The 25,903-nt window shown below is 44.9% G+C and overlaps 3 protein-coding genes, 1 non-coding gene and 1 pseudogene across 4 annotated transcripts; 1 reads left to right on the forward strand and 4 right to left on the reverse strand.

The window, feature by feature from the left end:
• Positions 1-734: 734 nt before the first annotated feature.
• LOC124173666 lies at positions 735-856 on the reverse strand (annotated as a pseudogene).
• A 9,444-nt stretch (positions 857-10,300) lies between these two features.
• On the reverse strand, positions 10,301-10,419 carry LOC124173665. The gene has a single exon (XR_006868687.1). It is a non-coding gene; the product is annotated as a 5S ribosomal RNA (ribosomal RNA).
• Positions 10,420-11,353: 934 nt separating this feature from the next.
• Positions 11,354-11,779, reverse strand: LOC124173662 (histone H2B). Its single transcript, XM_046553069.1, has one exon. It carries the CDS (start codon positions 11,730-11,732, stop codon positions 11,361-11,363), a length of 372 nt encoding a protein of 123 aa, XP_046409025.1. The 5' UTR covers positions 11,733-11,779; the 3' UTR covers positions 11,354-11,360.
• Positions 11,780-16,827: 5,048 nt separating this feature from the next.
• Positions 16,828-17,304, forward strand: LOC124173661 (histone H2A). Its single transcript, XM_046553068.1, has one exon. The coding sequence runs from the start codon at positions 16,877-16,879 to the stop codon at positions 17,249-17,251; it is 375 nt and encodes a 124-aa protein (XP_046409024.1). The 5' UTR covers positions 16,828-16,876; the 3' UTR covers positions 17,252-17,304.
• Positions 17,305-18,143: 839 nt separating this feature from the next.
• On the reverse strand, positions 18,144-18,562 carry LOC124173663 (histone H4). Its single transcript, XM_046553070.1, has one exon. The coding sequence runs from the start codon at positions 18,531-18,533 to the stop codon at positions 18,222-18,224; it is 312 nt and encodes a 103-aa protein (XP_046409026.1). The 5' UTR covers positions 18,534-18,562; the 3' UTR covers positions 18,144-18,221.
• Between the last annotated feature and the right edge of the window lie 7,341 nt (positions 18,563-25,903).

A 25,903-nucleotide genomic window follows, 5' to 3' on the forward strand; every position in this document is an offset into this window, starting at 1 on the left:
ATACCATCCGAGAATGCCACGTTTAACCAAGAAATGTAACTAATTCCACGTCAATGAGTGCTGCGCTGTCATTACCCGTACGCCTGTGTTGTTGATTCTCGTCTTGCCTCGTTGCCAAGGTAATGGCGTATTGTTGATCGAGCATCGAAATTTCGTGCTTTCGCGAAAACGTACCGTGGGATGGTTAGGGAGATGTACCGTTGAACATCGATGGTATGATAACAATCTTCAAACCTTATCTTTTCTGAAAATGACCGTTATTAATTACTTGGGTAGTTTAAACTATTTCTAATAATTCAATGAAAAACCCTCTGCACGCCATCTCCCAATGGACACCGGGAAGCGGAAGCCGATTTCCATGCCTTTAGAGTATGTAATCCCGCTGTGATAACCGAGGATCGAAGGAAAATGTCGCGTGGCATGCAAATTAAAATTATTCCCAAACCTATTTCTCTCATTCACCACATATCGGAATCAACGAAACTCTCGCATTAGGGAATAAATTCCGAGGAAGTGATTGCAGTAATGACTGAAAATGGATTTTTCCCAAAGCCTTTCCTCTCCAACGCTACATTAATGTCACTCTTGAAACACGCGAATAAAATATGTAGAAAATATTTCACATAGTGACATTTCTTTCTCAAAAGAAATTTTCGCGGCATATTCCTGCTCTGCATTGCTCGCGGTAGGTGATTGAAAATATTTTTTTTAAACAAGTTGAAGAATAAAAGTAATGCCAACAGCAACCCGGTATTCCCAGGCGGTCACCCCGTCCAAGTACTATCCGGGCCCCTACGTAGTTTAACTTCGGTGATCGAACGAGAACCGGTGAATTGTACGTGGTGTGGCCGTTGGCGAGTACATGACCGAATCCTCAAAAAGTTATCATGACTTGAGAATCGAAGGAAGATCTGGTTTCTTCGCGGTTGTATCTGCTTTTGTTTCTGTTGAATAGTTACCATTTCCAGACAACAGTCCCTTTATGCTTAAGCAATTCTCAATTCCGTTATATTCTTTTGGTCCATCTTTGAAAATGTGTTTATGAAAAATGTCTTTCGTAACGGTGTGCTTGTTGGTGTAATGGCGATTCGTTTCAGCTTTAATCCATTGGTAAATGTCGCCTGTTGTTGTTTCGACTGTTTAATGATCGATGTAACGCAAGGGATGCATTTACTTCTTCAAAGAAATTTTCTGGCAAAAGATGATTATGTAATGCGTAACGAGGGAATTAATTTGAGAAAGATAATTCTTGTCGTTCCAATTTCTTCATCTACATTTTCCGGACTTGACGGTGTTATGCTCTTTGTTGGTTAAGCAATGTGTAAAAAATCGTTTTCACCATTCTTGGAACAAAAAAATGTTTTTCCCTACATTCATACATTTTTCTTTATGTCATTTATCTATCTCCCAATGCCAACACACTGCCACGGAGACAGGAATTCGTGGTTTTACTCCGAGTTATATTACGGAATAGGAAATTATTATCCTTCCTCGCTTATCGCGCTTCACTCTTTTTCCCAATTGCGATTATGAGGTGGCATTACTGCCCCTGTGATGCGAACCGATTTCGTAACATTTTACGTGGAGGAATGACGAACGATAGTGCGCCCCTTCAAAAAAACTGTCCGTTGGCAGGGAGCCGACCTCGATTCAAAGTTCTCCCCTACCGACACTTGCTTACGTCACACGCTGCCGCTTCTCGGTCGGGGAGACGTACCTTCCCCCCACCACCATTTCCGACCGTGGGAACAAGAGTCCCCTTCATGTTCCCATACAGGCGGGCGACTGGCATTTGCTTTCGTGAAACGTATGCCCGACGGAAATATTTCCAACCCTAAAATTTCACTTGCGCTATGGAAACACTTCATTGGACGTGTACACCGATCATTGATTGATAAATTCCTCGACATGACTATTGCGTGAAAGTAATGAAAGTGTACTGTTGACGAAGGAACGGTATACATTGAGCGTTTTTTCTTTTTTTCAAGTATTACACGTTATCTCGAAGCCTTGCAAAACCCTACTTCCATTAATGGCAGTCGATTACCTTTCCAACATTTTTAATGGTGCTATGCCATGAAAGTATGTGTTGCTGTCATTGGAGTGATTATCCTCGCCTGCAAGTCTTTCGATACGGCAGGTATTGAATGATGCCATGAATAGAAAACACTTACTCACTTTTTACGTCGACGGGAAACAAACGAAGGAGGCCATTGCGTCTTTTGAAAAATTCGCCCGTTGGAACTTCTTTTTTTCTTCCCGGCGTCCCCTGCCCCACTCGCTGCGTTTAGGTTCGTGGTGGGGGAACCCGTCCCCCACCACCCGGATCCAAGCGTGGGGAACTACCCCACACACGGGTTCCCAGGAAAGTTGTCTTCGTTGACCCAAGAATTTCCCCACCCCCGGATTCTTTCCACGTGGCGGTACTTCGCACGAAGAGAGAGTGCGTTACAAAAAATTTGTGGACGAATAAAACTTTGAAACGGTATGGAGGGAAATGTTTATAACTGACTGCACGAAATGGATTACGTCGCACTGGTTTTTTCTGAAACAGTCTTCATCAATGAATTAGAGAATGAGGGATACAAATACATCTTCCACTAAGGACGCTGAATAATCTGATTCGCCAAGTAATACTTTCCAACTGCAACGAAAGAAAATGCTCGTGACGAGGGAGCATAATTTTAGACGATTCCGGCATTTAACGCGACTCCGGTGTGTATGGAAAAGGTGTTTGCGATATTCCGTGTCCACCACGGCTAAAAATTTATTTCAAAGTCACGGGGGACTGCATTGGGAATGATGCATCACATTTTAGAATTTTCTTTCATTCCCGTGATTTAATGAAGGGGAAAATAGGCGCTCTGGGATTTTCTCACCCGCGCGGTTACCCGAAGGAATGTTTCTTATTTCAGTAGCCGCCTTTCCGTCGGCCGATGTGCGCAGAGAAAGTCTGTGAATCGCCGGGAGAAGCACGCCGCACCATCTAGCGGCGGCGGCGGAACCATACTCGGACAGTTCGCAGCCAAGTGCGAAATAGGCGACCAGCTTGTTATTAGTTAATTTATGGTATATTAATACGAGACGCAGTCATTCACTAGTAACCGAAGAAGGGGAGAATATCAATAACATTCTCGCTTTTTCTGCATTTCCCTTGCAAACCATTCCTAATTAACATGCTGAAGTAACACAATGGCAAGAATGGTTTCCAATGCGGTGCACGAAAAAAAATTATGTTAGAATTATGGAGTTATGACTAAATTTATCAAAGTTTTCGGTTCACGAGGGACATCAAAATATTTGGTAGAAATCAGCAAAGGATTTGGGTAAAGTGTATGAAATTGGATTGCTATTTGTCAACTTACAGGCCACAGAATTTTTTTCCCGTGTCTTATATGTCTTCGGGAGGCAATTTATATTAAGCAGACAACATTCCCCCTATTAATAAAAATTAGCAGTACTTGCAAGAAGTGGCATTTTTGATAAGCGAATTCCATGATTTTCCACCGTTGGTTGCTATGTTACGTCGCACGTAACGTTGAAAGAATTAGCGATGCAAAGTTTCCATTATTTGCTGTACTCGCGTTACGTCTTGCATTGAAATGTTTATGTGTAGCAAACAGCCAACAGGAAACCAAATAACTTCGTTACTAAGGGTAACTATATCGTTCAGCGCTCAAGCGAAACTGCTCAATGTCACGAAAAGCTTTCCAAATAATTGAGTTATGCTTTGAAAATCATTGTGGAAGAGACGAGTGTGTTCATTAACATATACTCAAGGCAGAAGGCACGGAAATTTATTGCTACGGATTAAGTCGTTCCGTGCGTTTTAATACAGTGTAGAGAAATGTGGTTTTGCCTACTCATAAGATATTAATTAATCGGTTCTCTCCCTTTACTGACTAAATGTACGGCTATACTCCGAAACTCTGCGAACTTTTCTCGTGGTACTGCGAATATGTACAACTATGGGAGTTCGGTTTAAGGATAAGTCGTTGACACTGGCAGACAGTGACGATATCACTTATTGAGAAGAGGAAGGATATTTGACGTATGTAGGGGTGCAATCGAGGAAGGAAAGTAGACCTGACTACTCACGAGGAATAATTAATTCGCATAAGGAAATTCTTCGATCGCTCGCGAAAGGATGTAATTTCCGCTTCACTCCGATGGCAAAGGAGACTGGAGAACGATTGTCATTCACCGTGGCATGCAAAAATGTAGTAAGAACTTACGGTACCGTTAGGGAAAATGTAAAATTGAATCGTGGACAACTGCGGGCAGCAACTCGGGCACGAAACATTTTCAGAGTAGGAAGGAACGGTGACAAACAGTTAAATCGCTCACTGCATTCGTCGCGGAATCGATATGCTAATGAAATGGTCCGGTATTTACGGCTAATCAATGAATCACTTCTAATCACCTAACCTAAGGTATAACCGAGCCGAGTTCTTTCCCCGCTTATCCGTGTTATCGCGACGAGCACCTACGTCCGAGATGTTCTCTGCCTCGCGGCCCCCTGCCCTGCACCCGCGATGCCGAGAATCGTCAGCCGCACGGAGTGTATTCCTGCCTGGAGTCGAAGCGGTCCGCTCCCTCCGAACGCCGAAATGAAATGCAAATCGCGGGCGGAGGAAAGACACCGCTTGACAGTCGTCACTTTCACTGGCAGATGATCATTTACGAGGCGGTCGTGTTCCGATCATGTACGTTTAAACGATACTGTGTTTGATGAATGGATTATTTACATATATTCCGTGCTTCGCGTCGTTGGAATACAGTGCGGTGTTTCATTGTTGTAAATGACAACATTTGTTTTTCCGCATTTCACGACAATTGACCGCGGATGAGTCGATAAATCATTCATCGTGGCTAGCGTTCGCATACTTGCGCCGAGTCGCAATCCGGGATAGAAATCCCACCGAGAGACGATATTTCAAATTCCGCTCTGGACGTCCACGGCGAGCGACTGCGAAAAGGCCTCCCGCGCCATCTGTCGGCGGATTCTGAATTACTACTCGATCAGCGGTAGCTGTCGTGAGAAGACGACGCGAATAATTATTATCAGTTATAATTAGTCCATGTTTATCAGCGGTTACTCACATAACGCCGGTTATGTAGTGTTCTTTGTGACGCACAGCAAACGCGAGGAAATGAGTGAAAGTGTCTGTGTCGATGGATGTATAGGAAAAGTGAGTGAAATGCACGAGAATCAATAGTGTGATGAAAACAGCGATTCTGATAGCCGTGCAGGTGAATACTGTGATCCACAACCAGCGAGCCGAGTAAGTACGCTATTACTTATTTAAACACTTTTCACGCTCGTATTCGTTGACTGTGTTGTTCCTTGCGTTTCTCTTTCGTGTGGAAAAGTAAACTGTGTAGTGATTAATTCACTGTTTGACGATGATGACGGTTGATTGATCCCAACGTGTAATTGTGTATCCTAGAAAACCGAAATTATTCGTGGCGTCCTTAATTGTTACAAGTTGAGTGAATCGTGGCTTAATTTAAAACTGTTTGCCTTTTCTGTGCTAAGGCGTTGATGGTTATCCCTTGCACTTTGTATGTTAGGCACTGTGCACTGTTTGAAATGTTGACGAAAGAGTGGAAGGAAGAATATTTTTCGCTAATTTTTTCCTTAGCAACGGATTGCTGGTTTCACATTAGTGAATACGGAATAATTAAATGGAAGTGTTTAGCGTGTTATATCGTCGTCCTTAAATTTGCATGAGTGAAGTGATTTTAATTGGCAGATCTTGATTAGTAATACGTGTCAATGCTAAGTCTAGCAAGTGCAATGAAAGAACAATTAACGATGTTGACGATTACACGTCCCATTCCTACCGTCAGGCGTCGTTGGTTATTCTTAACGTTCCTTTCGTGGGAATGTAATTCCTTTTGTGCTATTTCATTTTTTCTTGGCAGCGGAATAACGTAAATAATTAGGGCAGGGGATATTATAACGTAAATAATTTGGGCAGTTTTATGGTAAGCTGTGATAACTTAACATGTGATTTTAAAAGCGAACTGTTAGCATAACGGAGCCCAAGGAATGTTATCGGACGTAGTAGAGGAATTACTTTTCAAACGTCAAAGGCAAACTCACAAACATTTCCCAGATTGTACTGCCTCTTTCAGTAATTCCTGATTGCTACATCATTTCCTTCGCCATACGAATGTTAACAGTGACATCCGTACTTGATATATTGGTTTGAAATCGCTTGGAAATCGTCGAAAACCACGTAAGACTCTGCATCATGCGGTACGTTTTGGTGGATATTTTGAGGTACAAGAGTACTCTATATTCCAATTATGCAAATGTTCACCACATTGCGCTTGAATCTTGGCTTAATTTACGATATTATATGCGACTTTAAGGCGGGGATTTGGTCGTTCGATGTGCCATTGTTGTGGAGAACATTAATAGTTCACGACAATTGACAATCGATGGTTCATTAGGTATGGCAAGGATTCGCATATTGCCGCTGCGTTGCGAATAATTATCCAATTGCTTTCCCACGCGCGATTCCTAATTCCCAACAGCGATGCGCGCAGTGGACTGCTGGAGGTTCCCCCCGCACCATCTAGCGGCCGAATCTGTATTACCACTCGATCGCTCTTGCTGCGGCAGCTGTGGTGAGAAGACGTCGCGAGTAACTAATATCAGTGATAATTGTATAATGTTTATCAGCTGTAACTGACATAACGCCGGTTCTGTAGTGTTCTTTGTGACGCTTGGCAATCGTGAGGAAAGGATTGAAAGTGTCTGTGTCGCTGGATGCATAGGAAAAGTTAGTGAAATGTACGGGAATGAAGTGTGTTGACAACAGCGATTGTGATCTACAGCCGAAGAGCCGAGTAAGTACGCTGTTACTTATTTTTCCACTTTTTACATTCATAATCGTTGTCTGTGTTATTCCTTGGCTTTCTCTTTTGTGTAGAAAAGTGAACTGTGATGTGATTAATACACTGTTTGACGATGATGACGGTTGATTGATCCCAGCGTTTAATTGTGCATCGTAAGAAAACATAAATTACTCGTGGCGTCCTTAATTGTTTCAAGTTGAGTGAATCGTGGCATAATTTAAAAGTGTTTGCCTTTGAATGTGCTAAGACGTTGATGGTTTTCCCTTGCACTTTGTATCTTAGGCACTGTGCACTGTTTGAAATGTTGACGAAGGAGTTGAAGGAAGAACATTTTTCGCGAATTCCTTAGCAACGGATTGTTTGGTTTCACAAAATTTATTACGGAATATTTTAATGGAAGTGTTTACGGTGTTACATCGTGGTCGTATACTCTGTATGTGTGAAGTTATGTGCATTGGCAGATCCGGATTAATAATAAGTGTAATGCTATGTATTTTGGACTGCTGTTATGAAAGCAGTCAGCGATGTCGAATAGTGCACACCGCATTTCCACTGTCAGCCGGCGTTGATTATTGTTAACGTGCCTTTCGTCCGAATATAATTCCTTGTGTGATATTTCATAACTTCTTCGCAGTGGAACTACATAATTAATTAGGGCAACGATAACATTCCATGGTAATGCTGTGTTAAGTTGACATGTGACTTGAAAAGCGTAGTGTTAGCATCACGGAGGCCAAAAGAATTTTATCGGATATGGAAAAGGAATTAATTGTAAAACGTCAAATCACAAACGTTTCCTCAGACTCGTGAAATTGGAGACCAGCAAAACGCCATTGTCATATGATTGAATGGAAACCGTGAAATGTTGTAAGTAGCGGCACTCATACGCAAGTTTATTTGTGATTTTGCAAAATTATGTTCATCGTTGGTTATCGGAAATGTGGGAACGCATTGTGCAAAGCGTCGAAGACTATTTTAAGTTCTCGACACTCATTTTCGCACACCGCATGTGTTATGATTTTCGGGAAAAAATGTAAACTGTGCTCTTTCAATGCGTTACTGATTGTTACGAGGTAACCGTAGGGGCTCGAAATTTCAAAAGGTTTCGCCATGGGTGATAATTACTCGATGTCATTACATCAAACTTTATAATCGCTGGTCTTTCCCGGGGAAGGGAATGAGAAATGTGATTGTTGACGTGCTAATTATCCTTAGCAACCGGGTGTTTGCTGGTTTCATTGCTGTTGTTTTCAATTGTTTGAACAAGTACTGACGCTGAAGTTGTTGCACCGATTTGCGTGTGGGAAGTGTACCACTACTAATTGCTTGCATTGAGAAAATTCTTATTGTTGCGAATTAAGTATCGATAGTAAGTATCGTACGTTTGCGTTTCATTGTCTTTGATAGGCGCGTCGAAATTGTGCTTCGTAGGACGTCGTGCGTTTGATGAGTACTGTTACAATAAATCTGTAATGAATTGATGTAATGAATCGTTCACGAAACAACTCCGCGATTAATATATTTCTCGAATGCATCTGCAAGCTTTTTTTTCGTTTAACCGATTGCAGGCGTGCCATTACAACGTAAACGAGACATAATGAAAGAAAGAAATTGCGTCCTTCATGTTCCGGGAGCACAATTTTATCCATCGCATGACACGCAAGTTCGGACGACAGCATTTTGTTTTGCTTTTCTCCAGGCTCGACACCCCCGATACCGGCTGCCTAGTCAGTGTGCGTGTCGAGACTTGCAGGAACTCAATTCGTATGGGAGTGGAAGTGGTCCGCTAGTTTTGAACGCGAAAATAAAATGCGATACGCCGAGCGACGCTCGGTGGTCGGCAGTTAATAGCATTGCCCGGATTTAATTTCCTTCAGTCAAAATTAACATTCACCAACGATGAGAAATGTGCAGGTTTACAATGATGTGTTCATAGATTGAATTTATAAGTGGTTTTACGTGCGAAACGGACGCAAGCTTTGCGTCTTCGGACGAAAAGGCTATGTGCCATTGCTGTCATTAATAGTAATTGTTCGAGACAGTCAAGATCCGAGGACTCGACAGCGTATGCATTGGCATTGTTGACCTCGGTCGTAAACAATAGCCCGGGTGCGCTCTCCCTCGGGGGATCGAACGTTCAAACTTGTGTTTGCACGCGCCCGGCGAGGCAGGCACCGGACTGCGGAGTGGCCTCCGTCGCACCATCTAGCGGCAGCGCGTGTTACTTTTTGAGCACTCACGATGCAATACTTGTCCCGGGATGCGGATGACGAGATTAATTATTACATTGTTGCAAGTTTGTCAGTGACACCTGACATTACGTCGTTTGTATCTTCCACCTTTTGACGCAACACACGTGTAAGAAAAGGAATGATGAATGATCAATAGCCGATCCGGTTAATGAAGGGAATCGCACGTAGCAGGGTTTTAATTATTACGCTATGAATTAATTTTCGTTTCCAGAAAATCTTAAAGGAGAATACTAATCGTTGAAAGCATTTCACAAATTGACCTTCGTCTTCTTTTTTTAAAGAATTTTTCTCGGCATTTTCTGGCAATGCATAGCTCGTGGTAGCTGAGTTAAAATATTTTTTTAAGTTTAATAGTTGCCAGTTTCCCGCAGTAGTTGGATGTGCTTTAGTGTCTCTCAATTCCGTTATTTCATGTACTCGATATTTGAAAATGTGTTTCTGAAAAATGTCTGTAGCAACGGTGTGCTTGTTACTGTAATGGCGATTTCTTTCAGCTCCCATCGCTTAGTGAATGTCGCCTGTTGTTGTGTCAACTGTTTCATGATCGAAATTATTTTGGGTATGCATTTAATTTTAAAAATGGATTCGCAGGAAATGGAGCATTATGGAATGCAGACAGGAAAAGCAGTTCTCTCAAGGAATAATTTCGAGAAGTATATTGTTCGGCGTTACATTACTTTATGTAAATTTTCCGGGCTTGACTGTTTTAAGCGCGGTTTCTCTACGAATGACAACGAATGTATCAACCTAGGAACAGAAATATATTATCCAAGAGTGGTGAATAAAAAAGTTATATCGATCGTTCGTGGAACAATATAATTTTCGCTGTAATCACCGACGTTTCCTTCATGAGATGTCATTTACTATACTTACGGAATTTACTCGAGCGAAATGATTTTTTTCAGTATGTACGATGTAAGTAACTTACGTGTAGAATACGGAAGGAATGGTATGGGCCTAAGAAATGGCATGGACTGCACAAAGGCAGCGTTCTGCGCGATAAGGAAAAGTGAAATGGGAAAACTGAAGTGGCGTGTTTCAATCGTTTCACTTGAAGGAAGTGGGAGTACTGCCATTTCACGTAAAAGAAAATGCAATGCACATCCTTCAACGCATGCATGTGGTGAATAACTTGTAATTAGTTCTCATAAGGATAGGGGAAAAAAAATAAAAAGTGATACCAACAGCACCCGGTGTTCCCAGGCGGTCACCCATCCAAGTACTATCCGGGCCCGACGTTGCTTAACTTCGGTGATCGGACGAGAACCGGTGTATTCAACGTGGTATGGCCGTTGGCGAAGATATGTATGGCTTTTGAAGAATGTTATACTCATTCGGTGATTAGATTCGATAGTTCACTATCTGACTTTGTAACAATTTGGAGTTAAATGTCATACAGGAATGAAATTGAGCATCAACGGCGCATAAAAAATTTCCATTTCAAAAGTATCAGTTTCGGAAATGGATCTGTAAGAGTTAGTTTTCATAAATGTTGCGGAAAGGAAGACAGCTGAAGCGCGGACCTCCCGTGACAAAGTAGAGGCTTTCGAAGATGGATTACAATGGGCTGCCAACGTGGAATATGGAGTGAACTGAAAATGATGGAATAACGGACAAACGGTTTGACGTAAGAGAAACTGTCCCACCAGTTTTCTGAGTTACAAAGTGCCTTTTGTTGTCATAACAAGGAAATAACGTTAACGATCGTCTCGTGCGGCTGCAAGTAGACAAAATTTGAACGCACTGGACGGATTGTCATGCAACGAGGAACTGTGGAGACGTTACGGAGGACTTTACATATAGCGATAGTAGAAATTCATGTACGCGATAGAGGGAAAGGAAAAATATCTGCCATGAAGATAAGGAAAGAGAAAATAATGTTGAATAAATTATTAATTTGTGGGAACATTGTATCTGTAACGCTCGTGGAAAAACGGTTTTTGAACTTGAACATTTGAGAGAGCCCGGAGACACCGTCTAACTTCGCTTTGACAATGCGACGGCAACAATCACAGACTGTTGGAATGAAATAACTGATGCATGATCAACAATCTGTTGCTATGGCAACCAAGGATTAATCATAAAAATTAGGACCTTCTGAGCACTGAAAATGAGATATGGACTACCGTTGTGAATTTTAAAGTGGAACTTCGTTTTTGTCGTTGAAGTAAGCAATGGAAACATCACACTGAATGATGTAGGGCCCTAAAAAGGGCCGTTGGGGTGCTACCAAGTAATTTACTTGGAGCTGGTGTACTTGGTCACAGCCTTGGTGCCCTCAGACACGGCGTGCTTGGCCAGTTCACCGGGGAGCAGGAGCCTGACGGCGGTCTGCACCTCCCTGGAGGTGATGGTGGAGCGCTTGTTGTAATGAGCGAGACGGGAAGCCTCGGCGGCGATCCTCTCGAAGATGTCGTTGACGAAGGAGTTCATGATGTTCATGGCCTTGGAGGAGATACCGGTGTCAGGGTGGACCTGCTTCAACACCTTGTAGATGTAGATTGCGTAGCTCTCCTTCCTCCTGCGCTTCTTCTTCTTGTCTCCCTTGGAGATGTTCTTCTGGGCCTTGCCGGCCTTCTTGGCAGCCTTTCCGCTAGTCTTAGGTGGCATGTTGGTATCAACGTTGCGTAGCAGCGAGATGTACCGCCACGGCAACGGAGTCAGATTATATTCCGTAGAGTGGCGACTCGGCGATACGGGATTGGTCGATGAGGCTGAGCCGTCGGCCAGCGGCAGCCCAGAATATGTATAAACCACACGGGGAGTGTGCAGATCTCAACCTGGTCAGCCTGTCGACTCTGGACTAGCCCGAACCTGGTGCCACGTGTCAGCACGTCAACTCATCGGAACTCATCTTTTGAAGCCTACGCGATCTTCATTTGAGATCTACCGCTGCAGCTGCTGCGGCAATCACCGCGGGACTTCCCGCGAGAGACTTCGCGTCATTTCCCCGTCGCCTACGGGGCACCCGTGGGGCCGCGGCTGGCTGGGTCTGTCCCTAAATTCAGACCTGGTCACCGCGGTTATCACCTTCGGGTGGTGCCTAGCACCCGGCGACTCCCCTAAAGGTCTTCCTGGATGTTAGTACTCGGGCCTCTGGGTCATAGCATCGCCCATTGCACCCCCGAGGAACACGGAAAGGTTCCCTCGCTAGGACTGTAGGCCCTTACAAGCCCTCCATTGTCCTCCCCAACGAGCCACGTGGCCGCCATGGACCACATGGCGGCCTCTGTAACCAGCGAATCAGAAGCCTCAGATGAACAAATGGATTCTGAATCCCAGGAATCCATATCCCCGGACTCTCCTGAGGCCAGTCAAGACGCCACTTCAGTTACTATGCATCAAGAGCATGGTAGCGTCAACGAAAATGCCAGCCAATCAGATGAACAACATCTGGCCAATCTAGGGTCCGCTGATCATGGCATTAATCCTTCGTCACGACCTCTGGTCAACTCCCCTATTATTATTCCTACCGAAATTGAAGAGCCAGTCATTACCTTTTCCTTCCCAAAGGCAAAACTCTTAGATCCCGCGTTTTGCTCTGCCGTAGGATTACCTCCCCCGCTAAACCAAATTGACGATCAATTCACCGAATTTCAGAAAGGAAAACGGCGCCGCATCGGCACTTCGCCACCACTCTCACCACCGGCTCTCCAAATCAGCAATAGATTTGATGTTCTAAGCGAAAATCCTGATATTGGCCCTCTTCAGGACCCTACCCAAAACCTCGCTACTAGAACCTCTGAAGCCAGCGCCACCCCGTTGCAAACACAGGCTCCACAGACCTCTGCTACCTCCCAACGACCTTCTTCCGGAACCCCTACCACCTCCACTAGAAAAATTCCTCCAATATTCTTAAAGGATCAGTCAAACTGGTCGATAAAATACCGAAGAATGGTAGGAGCCACCTCCAGCCCTCCTGTCTGCAACACCACTGGGACCCAAGTCCGGGTGCAATGCCATTCTCCTGATGACTACAGGAAATTAGTCAAATTATTTTCTGAAAATAAATGGGAATACTATACGTACCAGCTCCCGGAAGATAGAAAATGTTACCTTATTGTGCGTGGCCTGATGAGAGACACTGCGATCGACGAAATTCGTGATAGCCTAGACGAGATAGGAGTTTCAGTCGATGATATTGTGCAGCTTCGCACCACCAGGCCCACTAATGCAATTCGTCAGCAACGCGAACGTGAACTTGCTGCCAATCCGGAGCAAACTCTTCCACCTCTGCAACCCCGTCCTTTGCCGTTATTCCAGCTGAAACTATCTAATGCTGATGACAAGGACAGATTTATGAAAATCTCTCACCTATGTGGCTTAAAAGTCACAATTGACAATTACAAACCGTCTCCTGGCCCCCCACAGTGCACCCGCTGTCAGAACTTTGGCCACACGTATAAATCATGCGGGCTTCAAACGCGCTGCGTCAGATGTGGCGGTAACCACTCGCACTCAACCTGTGAAGTTTTCAGACCTGCGCCAGCCAAGTGCGCAAATTGTGAAGGCCCTCACCCTGCCAGCTACAAAGGTTGCCCAGCTTATAAATCCTATGCAGAGAAACTAAAAAGTAGCCGAAATCTCAGAGCAACTCCTGTCCCCACTGCTGCTGATTTTCCCTCGTTTCCGAACCAATCTTCCTCTGCTGCTACTCCCTCCGCCTCTCCTTCACCTCCTCCTGATTTCGACATCCGTTCTATCCTTTCCTCGCTACTCACCCCATCCATTAAACAGAAACTTTCTTCCTTTCTAACCAACCTCGTCAAAAAACTCCTTACCCCTTCCTCTACCCCTAAATCAGAAATTATCTTTAACGAGATTATTCATATGGCACTATCACTGCTTAGCGATGGCTAGACAACCAGCCTCACAATTGAAGATCCTACAGTGGAATGTTCACGGCCTGCACCTAAAACAGGAAGAAGTTCGCCACCTTTTAGTCCAACATTCTATTGACGCTGCTCTGATACAAGAGACTCTTCTCAAGCCTGACAAAACCATTTATTTTCCTGGCTATCAAAAATTCAGAATGGACCGCCTTGACAATGCTGGTGGCGGAGTTCTATTGTTAATTAAAAACTCCTTATCGGCCACTCAACTCCCCTATAATCAAAAATCCTCCGTAGAAGCTGTCGGCGCCTCCATCCGTACCAGACTCGGCAACGTCAACCTTTGGTCAACCTATCGGCCCCCGAGGAAACCAACTAGGGAGGAATTCAAGCAAATTGGAGAACTCCTTCAAGGCCGTTCCATAGTAGGAGGAGACTTAAATTCCAAGCATATCTCTTGGGGCTGCAACCGTAATAACCTGGCCGGCTCCATGTTACTGACTTGCCAGAGGAATTTAAATTTTGCCCTGCTTGCTCCTTCCTCCCCTACTCACCTCTCCTCTCATGGCACCTTCGACATCCTTGATATAGCCCTAACCAATAACTTGCCTTCCTCCGCTCCCCCAACCACTCTTGATTCCACAGCCTCCGACCATTTCCCAATTATCTATTCCATTCCTTGTTCCCCCGAGCAGAGGGTTCAAAACCTAAAAACGAAGACGAATTACCCAAAATTTCGTCGAATTACAGGTGACAACTCGCATGAATTGTCCAACCTCCCGCTCACCACCAGAGCTGATGCTGATCTCTTCATTGAGAAACTTACGTCTCTGATTCAAGATGCCGCCAAAGAGGCATCCTTTTTACCGCCACCTTCTTCGTTCTCCGAACCCATTCCTCCGCACATACTTACGACAATCAGACATCGTAACGCTGCCAGAAAGATTTGGCAACATACCCGGCTCCGAGAAGATAGAATGAAGTTCAACGCACTCCGCAACAGGGTGCAAAGACTAATTAAGGAACTTCGCCAGAAATCCTGGGACTCAAAAGTGTCATCGTTGAAAGGCTCTGACGGCTCCATTTGGCCGATCACTAAGGCCCTTAAGAATCCAAGGCGCGACTACCCGTCATTAATCTCTCCGAATGGAAGAGCTACCACTAATGTGGAAAAAGCCGAAGTCTTCGCTTCCATGCTCGAAAAGAGATTTATTAATGACCTGCATTCTCCTCATGAACAATCCTGTGAAGACACTTGGCTGAGTCTGCAGCGCTGCCCAACCAGTGAACCAGACTTCATTACTCTCCATGAAATTGAGGCCACTATCCGCATCCTTAAACCCAAATCTGCTCCCGGACCGGACAACATCCCCAACAGGCTCCTCAAAAACCTTCCTCAACCTACCATTCTTCTCCTGCAACAACTTTACAACTTCCTTCTATCCACCTGCTATTTCCCATCTTCATGGAAAATAGCCAAAATTATAATGATTCCCAAACCTGGTAAACCTCCCACCCTTCCTTCATCTTACCGGCCCATCAGTCTGCTCTGTACGTTATCAAAACTTTTTGAAAAACTCATCCACCGCAGGCTCAGCCAAGTTCTTCTGACTGAAGACATAATTAGACCGGAACAAACAGGATTCCGCAGGAAAACTTCCACTGTCCACCAGATTGTTCGCCTCGCTGAAACCATAACTTCCGGCTTCAACCAACGGTTAATCACACATGCTGTGTTTTTGGACCTCGAAGCAGCCTTCGACCGGGTTTGGACCCTGGGCCTCATCCATAAGCTTTCCTCCTTAAACATTCCCTCCCACCTTCTCAAACTAATTCAATCATTTATATCAGACCGCTCCTTCTTTGTAACCCTTAATTCCAGCATCTCTTCCCGCTATCCCATATCCTCTGGCGTCCCGCAAGGCGCCATCTTATCCCCCATACTCTTTAACCTTTATGTAAACGACACCCCTTCCCTTCCAAACACCCAACTATTCCTCTACGCAGACGATACCACCATCCTTGCCCAGGGTTCGGATCCGGAACGAACGGCTGACTTGGCGCAAAGTCACCTTGACGAGTATGAGGACTGGGCTAGTGAGTGGAAGCTCAGCGTTAACGCGACCAAGTGCACGCATGTTGTGTTCTCCCGGCGAACCAGGACAGGTGACGGCCAGCGGCTTCACTACGGAAACCAGCGGATTCCTAAACAGCTATCCACTAAATTTCTTGGAGTTCTTTTGGACAAGAAACTCACCTGGAAGGCACACATCGCTTCCTCTATTAATAAAGCAAAAGGAGCGCAAACGGCATTATATCCCTTATTGAAATCAACCTCGCCTTTGCGCTTAAAAACTAAACTACTTTTGTACAATATCTGCATTAAACCATTATTATCCTATGCATCTCCAGCCTGGCTTCATGCAGCTCCAACGCATCTCAAGAGGATTCAATCCGCCGAAAATGCCATACTGAGGAAAATTATCGGGGCTCCCTGGTTTATTGCCAACAGAAATATAAGAAAAGATCTGAAGATTTCTCCCCTTCTCACAACCTTGAAGGCTTATTTGGCGAAATTCGAAAGATCTTTTGCCGCCACTCAAAATGACATACTAAAAAACCTTTGGGACTATACCCCTTCAGTTCTGGCTAAACATAATGTCCCAAAAACCGCCCTTATCCCTTCCCATATCCCCACCCCTACCTAAATATAAAAAAGTAAAATAACGAAATGCCATGATCAGCCAGCGATGTAATTATTCCTGAACCTACTAACTGAAATGAACCCCTCAGTAGACAGCTTCACAGCTGGGAGCTTGAGTCTAAATACCAACAATGAAAAATCGGCGTTGCGTTGCGTTGCAGATCTCAACGATTCGTCGTGAGGTCTGCACCGTAACGCCGAAACCAGCTTGATTCATCATGTCCGGACGAGGAAAGGGAGGCAAAGTCAAGGGCAAGTCCAAGTCCCGTTCCAGCAGGGCCGGACTTCAGTTCCCCGTGGGACGTATTCACCGTCTTCTCCGCAAGGGCAACTACGCCGAGCGCGTCGGTGCCGGTGCCCCCGTGTACCTCGCCGCCGTCATGGAGTACCTGGCCGCCGAAGTCCTGGAATTGGCAGGCAACGCTGCCCGTGACAACAAGAAGACGAGGATCATTCCCCGTCATCTTCAGCTGGCCATCCGCAACGACGAGGAGTTGAACAAGCTCCTGTCTGGCGTCACCATCGCCCAGGGTGGTGTCTTGCCTAACATCCAGGCCGTGCTTCTGCCCAAGAAGACCGAGAAGAAGGCTTAAGCGTTCTCTTCTTACGAAGAGAATAAAAAAATGGTCCTTTTTAGGACCGCAAACCATCTAGGTCTGTCAGTCTTACGACTATGTCAAAGAATTTGGTACTCTTCCCAAAATATGCACATAAAAAGTCTAGAAATTACTTTCTGTTTCTCAGGTGGAGAGCTCGTGGATCGAGTTGTCGAGTGGTTATAAAATTTGAAAATTATATCATAATAGAACGATAGCAAGTGTGACGAAAGCATACCAACACCGAAGAAAAAGCTCTGTGGAAAAAACAGAGTAAGAGAAACTGTGATGATGAATGAATAGTAATTAAGGGATTAGTATTATGATGGGGGAAAAACATGTTGCAATACCATAGCTTCGCCTTGTAAAAGGAACATTTGAATGGATATCCAAAAAGTCCGAATGCTATGTAGCAGTTGGAAAATATGTTGGCAGCAGTGCGTTTCTAAGCAACAGATAGGCGATGTATAACAATGTGTCATAATCACCGCATTCGGTCGAAGAATTGTTTGAAAATCGACGAAGGCGTTTGGTCGTTGCTAAGTAACACTATCAATGGACGACATTGTTAACGGCTTGTGCCGCTGTAAAATGTAACAATAACTACCGGAAATAGAACACTTACTGACCATTATTGTTGAAGTCGGTAATATGGGTTGGATTAAGAAATAGAAACAAATTGATCGTCCCTCAGCAGTTTACTCAATCAACTTTCAATATGAATGAAAGTATTTGGTTTACTAGCATAATAGTAACTTGTCATGTGACAATTCCATCAATTTTTTTTTCTTTACTCAACCAGTACCTTAGTTCTCATGTATTATCGATGACATCACATTTCTGTGATTGCGACGAGTGTAAGCAATGGCAAATAATATCCTGCATGTTCTATGGTCCTGAAAAGGACCTTTGTTATTCGATGATGCTGCAGCTGCCAGATGTAATGGGCTGCTGCCGCGATGGAAATCTAACCACCGAATCCGTACAGGGTGCGTCCCTGGCGCTTGAGGGCGTACACGACGTCCATGGCGGTCACGGTCTTCCTCTTGGCGTGTTCGGTGTAGGTGACGGCGTCACGGATCACGTTCTCAAGGAACACCTTGAGGACACCGCGGGTCTCCTCGTAGATGAGTCCGGAGATACGCTTGACACCTCCGCGGCGGGCCAGACGGCGAATGGCCGGCTTGGTGATGCCCTGGATGTTGTCGCGAAGAACCTTGCGATGACGCTTGGCGCCTCCTTTCCCCAAGCCTTTTCCTCCCTTGCCTCGTCCGGTCATGTTGCTGCTGTCTCGGTGAGAGAATCGTGCTTGCTTCGATCGATCGATCCTCGATCGATCGATCCTCTCAATTTTGATGGGGCTTTTATACCCAATATCCATCCAGCCTCCGGTGAGTATATATACCACCTCTTCGGCGGCGGTGGAGGCTGGATGGATATTGGGTATAAAAGCCCCATCAAAATTGAGAGGATCGATCGATCGGTGATTTTTTCGGCCGGTTTAAGGATCTAAACGCTTAATCCGTTTCCGTAAACCTGCAAAAATTTTCAAAAATTTTCTTCCGAGACCCTATCTAGGGTATCGGACCATTTCGGAGACTGCTCACGGAGAGCGGTCCGAGTGTATTTTTGATATCGTACCATTTCGGAGACCATCTCACGAATAGTGATTCTAAGGCACTCTGCGGTATCGTACCGTTTCGGAGACCGTTACGTAAAATTTCCGACGGAAATTCATCTTATTATATACGAACTGCGGTCCACCTCCCGGACTATGCGCCTTTGGCGCCGAAATCATGCCTAGCCAGCCACCGGTGACTCCTGAGGTGATGTGGATCATGGACAAGGCGAGACAACAGTGCCAACTGGCAATCACTGCACCATCATCTGCAGCTGCCTCCACCACAACGCTGATTGGTCCTCTTCCATGCCAACTGGCCAACTCACCAGTTCTGCCGGACGAGCAAGCAGCGCCTGCTGCCGCCCCTGATGCATCCCCTGGCCTTCCTGATGCTGGGACAACTACTACGGCAACGCCGGTCACCACTCCCCAAATGCCGCCATCGCCAGCTGCCGCAGCAGCCGCAAAATACGCCAGGCAGGCAGCCAAGGACCCAAGAAGGGCCAAAGCCACCTCTTCGGCGGTGAGTACTGTCCCCCCTATTGCACAACAAATGCCGCATGACACCACGCAAACCGCGCATGACCAAGGGGACGACGGCTTCACTGTCGTCCAAGGGAAAAATGCCGCTAGAAAGCGAAACCGAGTAGATCCGGTTGCGCCCGTCCCCACGGCCAATTCATTTGAAGTGTTAAATTCCAATAATGGTGTTGAGTCCCCAATTGGGACTACTGAGCAAACTAGGTCCCCTAAGATGCCTAACATTACTGTGTACGGAGTCTCTGAGTGGGTCCCGCTGTATGCTGAACTGGAGGCAAAGCTGGTGGTGCCGCCAAAGTGCTCTTTGAGGGGCCCTAACACGGTGGTCATATCTACGTCATCCCCGCGGGACTACCATGAGGCCAGAAACGTGCTGACGGGAAGGAAGCTGGAATTTCACTCTTACCAAGCTGCAGAGGATAAGCTGACCGAGTACTGTTTCCGTGACATCCAGCGGAACACCCCGGCTGAAGCAGTAAAGGAGGCCTTGGAGAAAAAAGGCTTTCTCCCGAAGTCAGTTGTCCAACTGACAACCACAAGGCCCACTCAGAGAGACAGAGATCTAGGACATAACTCGGTCGCGAAGCGCCTCACGCCCGTGTACCACGTAATCTTTACTAAAGAATCTACAAAAATCAATTTAGATCAACCTTTTTATTTGCTTGGCATGCGCGTCAAGGTCACTCACTATCAAAAGCCTAAAGGTGTTTTACAGTGCCACAAGTGCCAGGGTTTCGGGCATTCTAAAAATTACTGCAACATTCGGCCACGTTGTGTTAAGTGCGCCGGGTCGCATGAAACAGCCGAATGTTTGAGAGTTGACCGCTCCACACCACCGAAGTGTGTTAATTGCGGAGGTGACCATACTGCCAGTTACCGCGGTTGCAAGGCGTTTAAGTTTGCGCAACAGCAGAAATTGGCTCGCGATAAAGCCCAAGGATCAGCCCAAGGGAAATCTTTTACTCCTGCTCCTGCTCCTTCCTTCAATGCTTGGTCACGAGGTCCCGCAACGGACCGAAGTGGCTTTCCTTCTCTAACCCAGCCTCGCCCAAGACCCACTCCCACTGTACCTCAGCCGACATCCGCCGGCACTCAATCTTGCCCGACCCAGCAACCCGAAAATACTTCCTCCGACAACCTTTTCACCTTCTTCTTGACCATCAGTGATCAATTGAGTCTTCTAAAGACGACCAACGAGAAGAAATTGTTTCTTCTCAGGCAGATGTGCGCACTGCTCGAGAATGACAATTAATCGTCTCAGCGGTATTAACTTTTTCTGTTGGAATTGCAACGGTATCCGACGCCGACAACAGGAATTCTTAAATTTTATTAACTCTGGCACTTTTGATGTGATCGCCCTTCAGGAGACGCATCTAATTCCCTCACAACATATTCATATTCCCAATTTCAAACTCTATCGGCGTGATCGCTCGAACCGTAGCGGTGGAGTGTTGATCGCAGTAAAATCAACCATCAAACATAAAGCACTGCCTTCGAATGCCTTTAGCACACTAGAAACCATTGGTATTTGTATTCCTACTCCAACGGGCGATTTATATATGTATTCTGTGTACCAACCCGCGGCCAAACCTCTCCAGCGTGACGAAGTTTGTTTCTTGTTATCCGCCGACGAAAAAATCATCGCTGCCGGCGACTGGAATGCAAAGCATGTAGATTGGGGCTGTCAACGCACTAACGCGCGTGGGACGATTCTTAACAGTTTCGTCTCTGATGGCGCGTGTAATGTCGAAGTGCCGCTCACGGCGACACACGTTGATACCTGTGGCAACATGGATATTCTCGATCTCTGCGTGACTAAAAATATCCACCGAATTTCTACTCCCAAAGTAATTGACGATCTTTCCAGCGACCACTTCCCGATCCAAATGCATGTTTGGTGTTCGCCTGAAGAGTTCACTCCGTCACCTTCAGTGAAAACCAATTGGCAATTTTTTGTCAATCATTCTAACGATTCCTTTTCCCAAATTCCAATCCCAACCTTAGCCACCCCTGATGCAATTGACGCGCATGTCGAGTTAATAACATCAAAACTCCTTGACGCCCATGCCCTTGCTTCCCTTCCGTACTTCCGGCCACCGGCCGATCCAAATATCCTTCCTGACCATATCCTTGAACTCATGAAGGAACGAAACCGAATGCGTAGACGATGGATTCGGAGACATGACGTTACTGACAGAAAACTTTACAATTTTCTTGCCGCTCGAGTGAAGCAAGAAATTGCACGACATCGTAGGGAATTATGGATGAACAAAATTAATTCTCTTTCTGTCGACGACAACTCCATTTGGAAGTTGGCGCGTTCCCTGACTAAAAAAGGGCCGTTTCAGGTTCCTTTGCGACAAAATGACATGTTCATCCATGACGCTAAGGACAAAGCAGAGATCTTAGCTGACGCCTTTCAGGCCACAATGACACTAAAAGCTGATTGGTCGGTGACTGACGACGACCAAGAAGCAGAAATAGAGTATTCAGCACTTGCAAATACTCCTACTCCTCCATTCATTCCTGCGACTGAGACTGAATTGAGACTACTCATCAAGTATCTCAATCCAAGAAAAGCGTCTGGACTCGACGAGGTGTCGAACAGACAGCTGATGAATGCACCAAGACCTGTCATTCTCCATCTCCTAGCGCTGTTTAATAACTGCATGGCCGCCAGTTATTTTCCATCTGCATGGAAAGCAGCGCGCTTAGTCCTCATTCCTAAACCCGGAAAAGATCCTTCCATTCCTCTCAACCGCCGCCCAATTTCCTTACTTTCGAACATCTCAAAAATGTTCGAAAAAATCATCAAAACCCGTCTCGACCTTTACTTACGGACAAATGACGTTCTCCGCCCGGAGCAAATGGGATTCCGTAAAGGAATCTCAACTTTGCACCAAGTCCTAAGACTAGCTGAATTTGTTGCCCAAGGTTATCAACGCCGTATGTATACGGCAGTGGTTTACCTCGATGTCGCCAAGGCCTTCGATCAAGTGTGGCACAAGGGCCTAATTCTTAAGCTTTGCAGGGCAAACATTCCGCCCGATCTCTTGAAACTCATACAGAGTTTCCTGCACGAGAGAATATTCCAGGTAGCTGAAAGCGGTGAATTGTCGCAAGCGAGAGAAACAAACTGTGGCGTTCCCCAGGGCGCCATTTTGTCACCAACAATCTTCAACCTCTATGTCAATGACCTTCCTTCTTCTCCACAAACTCAAACTTTCATGTTTGCCGATGATACCGCAATAGCGGCTCAATCCTGGAGCGGCATTTACGCTTTGCGTAAACTCCAAACCCATCTTTCTCTTCTTGAAAAGTGGACTGTTTCGTCGAAGATGACAATCAACGCTGCCAAAAGCAGTCTTGTCGTCTTTCAACGACGAAAAAAACCTATTTCCAATTCCCTTACCTTTAATTCCTGCAAAGTACCAATGGTTTCAAAACACAAATTCTTAGGGTTACATTTCGACTCCAAATTACTCTGGTCCGCGCACGTAAAGCAAGCCTTGAAATCAGCAACAGCAACTAGGATAGCTCTTAGTTGCTTTCTAAATTCGCGATCTGCGATCGCTAGAAAGGACAAGGTGACGCTGTACAAATCCTACATTCGACCTCGGCTGCTTTACGGGTGCGAAGTGTTCGGCAGCACTTCCCTTACGAATATCAAACGCTTAGAAACATTCCAAAATCGTACTCTGCGCTACATCACAAACCAACGTAGACTCATACCAATTACCGAAATAAGACGCGCTCACAAGGTACCCAAGATACACGAGTTCATCAAGTCACAAGCTGTGCGACTTCAGAACTCCCTCTCACGCAACCCGCTCACAAAAACTCTATGGGATTACCCAGTACATTTTAAACGCTTCAAAAGCTACAGACTTCCAAAAGAAATATTATTTCGCTAATACCGAATTCTTTCCTATGTCTTTTCTTTCAAAATAATTATTAGTATTGTATTGTTGTTGAAAAAATAAGAAAATATACTTAAAACAAAAAAAAATATATAAAATTGTTCAAAATCAAGCAAAAAAAATAATAAAAACTTGATAAAATGTACAAAAAAAAATAATAAAATGAACAAAATGCATTGTATGCAACAAAAAAATGATAAAATTGTGTAAAAATCAAAAAAGAAGTGTTATAAAAATATTTGAAGTGTCATTTTGGGGCCACTCAGGGCCGTTTCACGGCTTCAGTCGCCGTTAGTATGTAGTCTTGTTAACTTTAGAGTGCTTTTGCACATGCTCACTAGAAGCCTGTCTTTCTAATTCTCCTTCACTAACACTGGAAAGGTAACACTGGTCCCTATACACTTAAATCGTCAATTTTCCCTGATTTTCGCACTTGCGAAAAAATCACCGCCGCCGAAGAGGTGGTATATATACTCACCGGAGGCTGGATGGATAAAGGGTATAAAAGCCCATCAAAATTGAGGGGATCGGATCGGTGATTTTTTCGCAAGTGCGAAAATCAGGGAAAATTGACGATTTAAGTGTATAGGGACCAGTGTTACCTTTCCAGTGTTAGTGAAGGAGAATTAGAAAGACAGGCTTCTAGTGAGCATGTGCAAAAGCACTCTAAAGTTAACAAGACTACATACTAACGGCGACTGAAGCCGTGAAACGGCCCTGAGTGGCCCCAAAATGACATTTCAAATATTTTTATGACACTTCTTTTTTGATTTTTACACAATTTTTTCATGTTTTTGTTGCATACAATGCATTTTGTTCATTTTATTATTTTTTTTTGGACATTTTATCAAGTTTTTATTATTTTTTTTGCTTGATTTTGAACAATTTTATATATTTTTTTTTTGTTTTAAGTATATTTTCTTATTTTTTCAACAACAATACAATACTAATAATTATTTTGAAAGAAAAGGCATAGGAAGGAATTCGGTATTAGCGAAATAATATTTCTTTTGGAAGTCTGTAGCTTTTGAAGCGTTTAAAATGTACTGGGTAATCCCATAGAGTTTTTGTGAGCGGGTTGCGTGAAAGGGAGTTCTGAAGTCGCACAGCTTGTGACTTGATGAACTCGTGTATCTTGGGTACCTTGTGAGCGCGTCTTATTTCGGTAATTGGTATGAGTCTACGTTGGTTTGTGATGTAGCGCAGAGTACGATTTTGGAATGTTTCTAAGCGTTTGATATTCGTAAGGGAAGTGCTGCCGAACACTTCGCACCCGTAAAGCAGCCGAGGTCGAATGTAGGATTTGTACAGCGTCACCTTGTCCTTTCTAGCGATCGCAGATCGCGAATTTAGAAAGCAACTAAGAGCTATCCTAGTTGCTGTTGCTGATTTCAAGGCTTGCTTTACGTGCGCGGACCAGAGTAATTTGGAGTCGAAATGTAACCCTAAGAATTTGTGTTTTGAAACCATTGGTACTTTGCAGGAATTAAAGGTAAGGGAATTGGAAATAGGTTTTTTTCGTCGTTGAAAGACGACAAGACTGCTTTTGGCAGCGTTGATTGTCATCTTCGACGAAACAGTCCACTTTTCAAGAAGAGAAAGATGGGTTTGAAGTTTACGCAAAGCGTAAATGCCGCTCCAGGATTGAGCCGCTATTGCGGTATCATCGGCAAACATGAAAGTTTGAGTTTGTGGAGAAGAAGGAAGGTCATTGACATAGAGGTTGAAGATTGTTGGTGACAAAATGGCGCCCTGGGGAACGCCACAGTTTGTTTCTCTCGCTTGCGACAATTCACCGCTTTCAGCTACCTGGAATATTCTCTCGTGAAGGAAACTCTGTATGAGTTTCAAGAGATCGGGCGGAATGTTTGCCCTGCAAAGCTTAAGAATTAGGCCCTTGTGCCACACTTGATCGAAGGCCTTGGCGACATCGAGGTAAACCACTGCCGTATACATACGGCGTTGATAACCTTGGGCAACAAATTCAGCTAGTCTTAGGACTTGGTGCAAAGTTGAGATTCCTTTACGGAATCCCATTTGCTCCGGGCGGAGAACGTCATTTGTCCGTAAGTAAAGGTCGAGACGGGTTTTGATGATTTTTTCGAACATTTTTGAGATGTTCGAAAGTAAGGAAATTGGGCGGCGGTTTAGAGGAATGGAAGGGTCTTTGCCGGGTTTAGGAATGAGGACTAAGCGCGCTGCTTTCCATGCAGATGGAAAATAACTGGCGGCCATGCAGTTATTAAACAGCGCTAGGAGATGGAGAATGACAGGTCTTGGTGCATTCATCAGCTGTCTGTTCGACACCTCGTCGAGTCCAGACGCTTTTCTTGGATTGAGATACTTGATGAGTAATCTCAATTCAGTCTCAGTCGCAGGAATGAATGGAGGAGTAGGAGTATTTGCAAGTGCTGAATACTCTATTTCTGCTTCTTGGTCGTCGTCAGTCACCGACCAATCAGCTTTTAGTGTCATTGTGGCCTGAAAGGCGTCAGCTAAGATCTCTGCTTTGTCCTTAGCGTCATGGATGAACATGTCATTTTGTCGCAAAGGAACCTGAAACGGCCC

The sequence above is a fragment of the Ischnura elegans genome, unplaced genomic scaffold (assembly GCF_921293095.1).
Source record: "Ischnura elegans unplaced genomic scaffold, ioIscEleg1.1, whole genome shotgun sequence".
Taxonomy (NCBI): domain Eukaryota; kingdom Metazoa; phylum Arthropoda; class Insecta; order Odonata; family Coenagrionidae; genus Ischnura; species Ischnura elegans.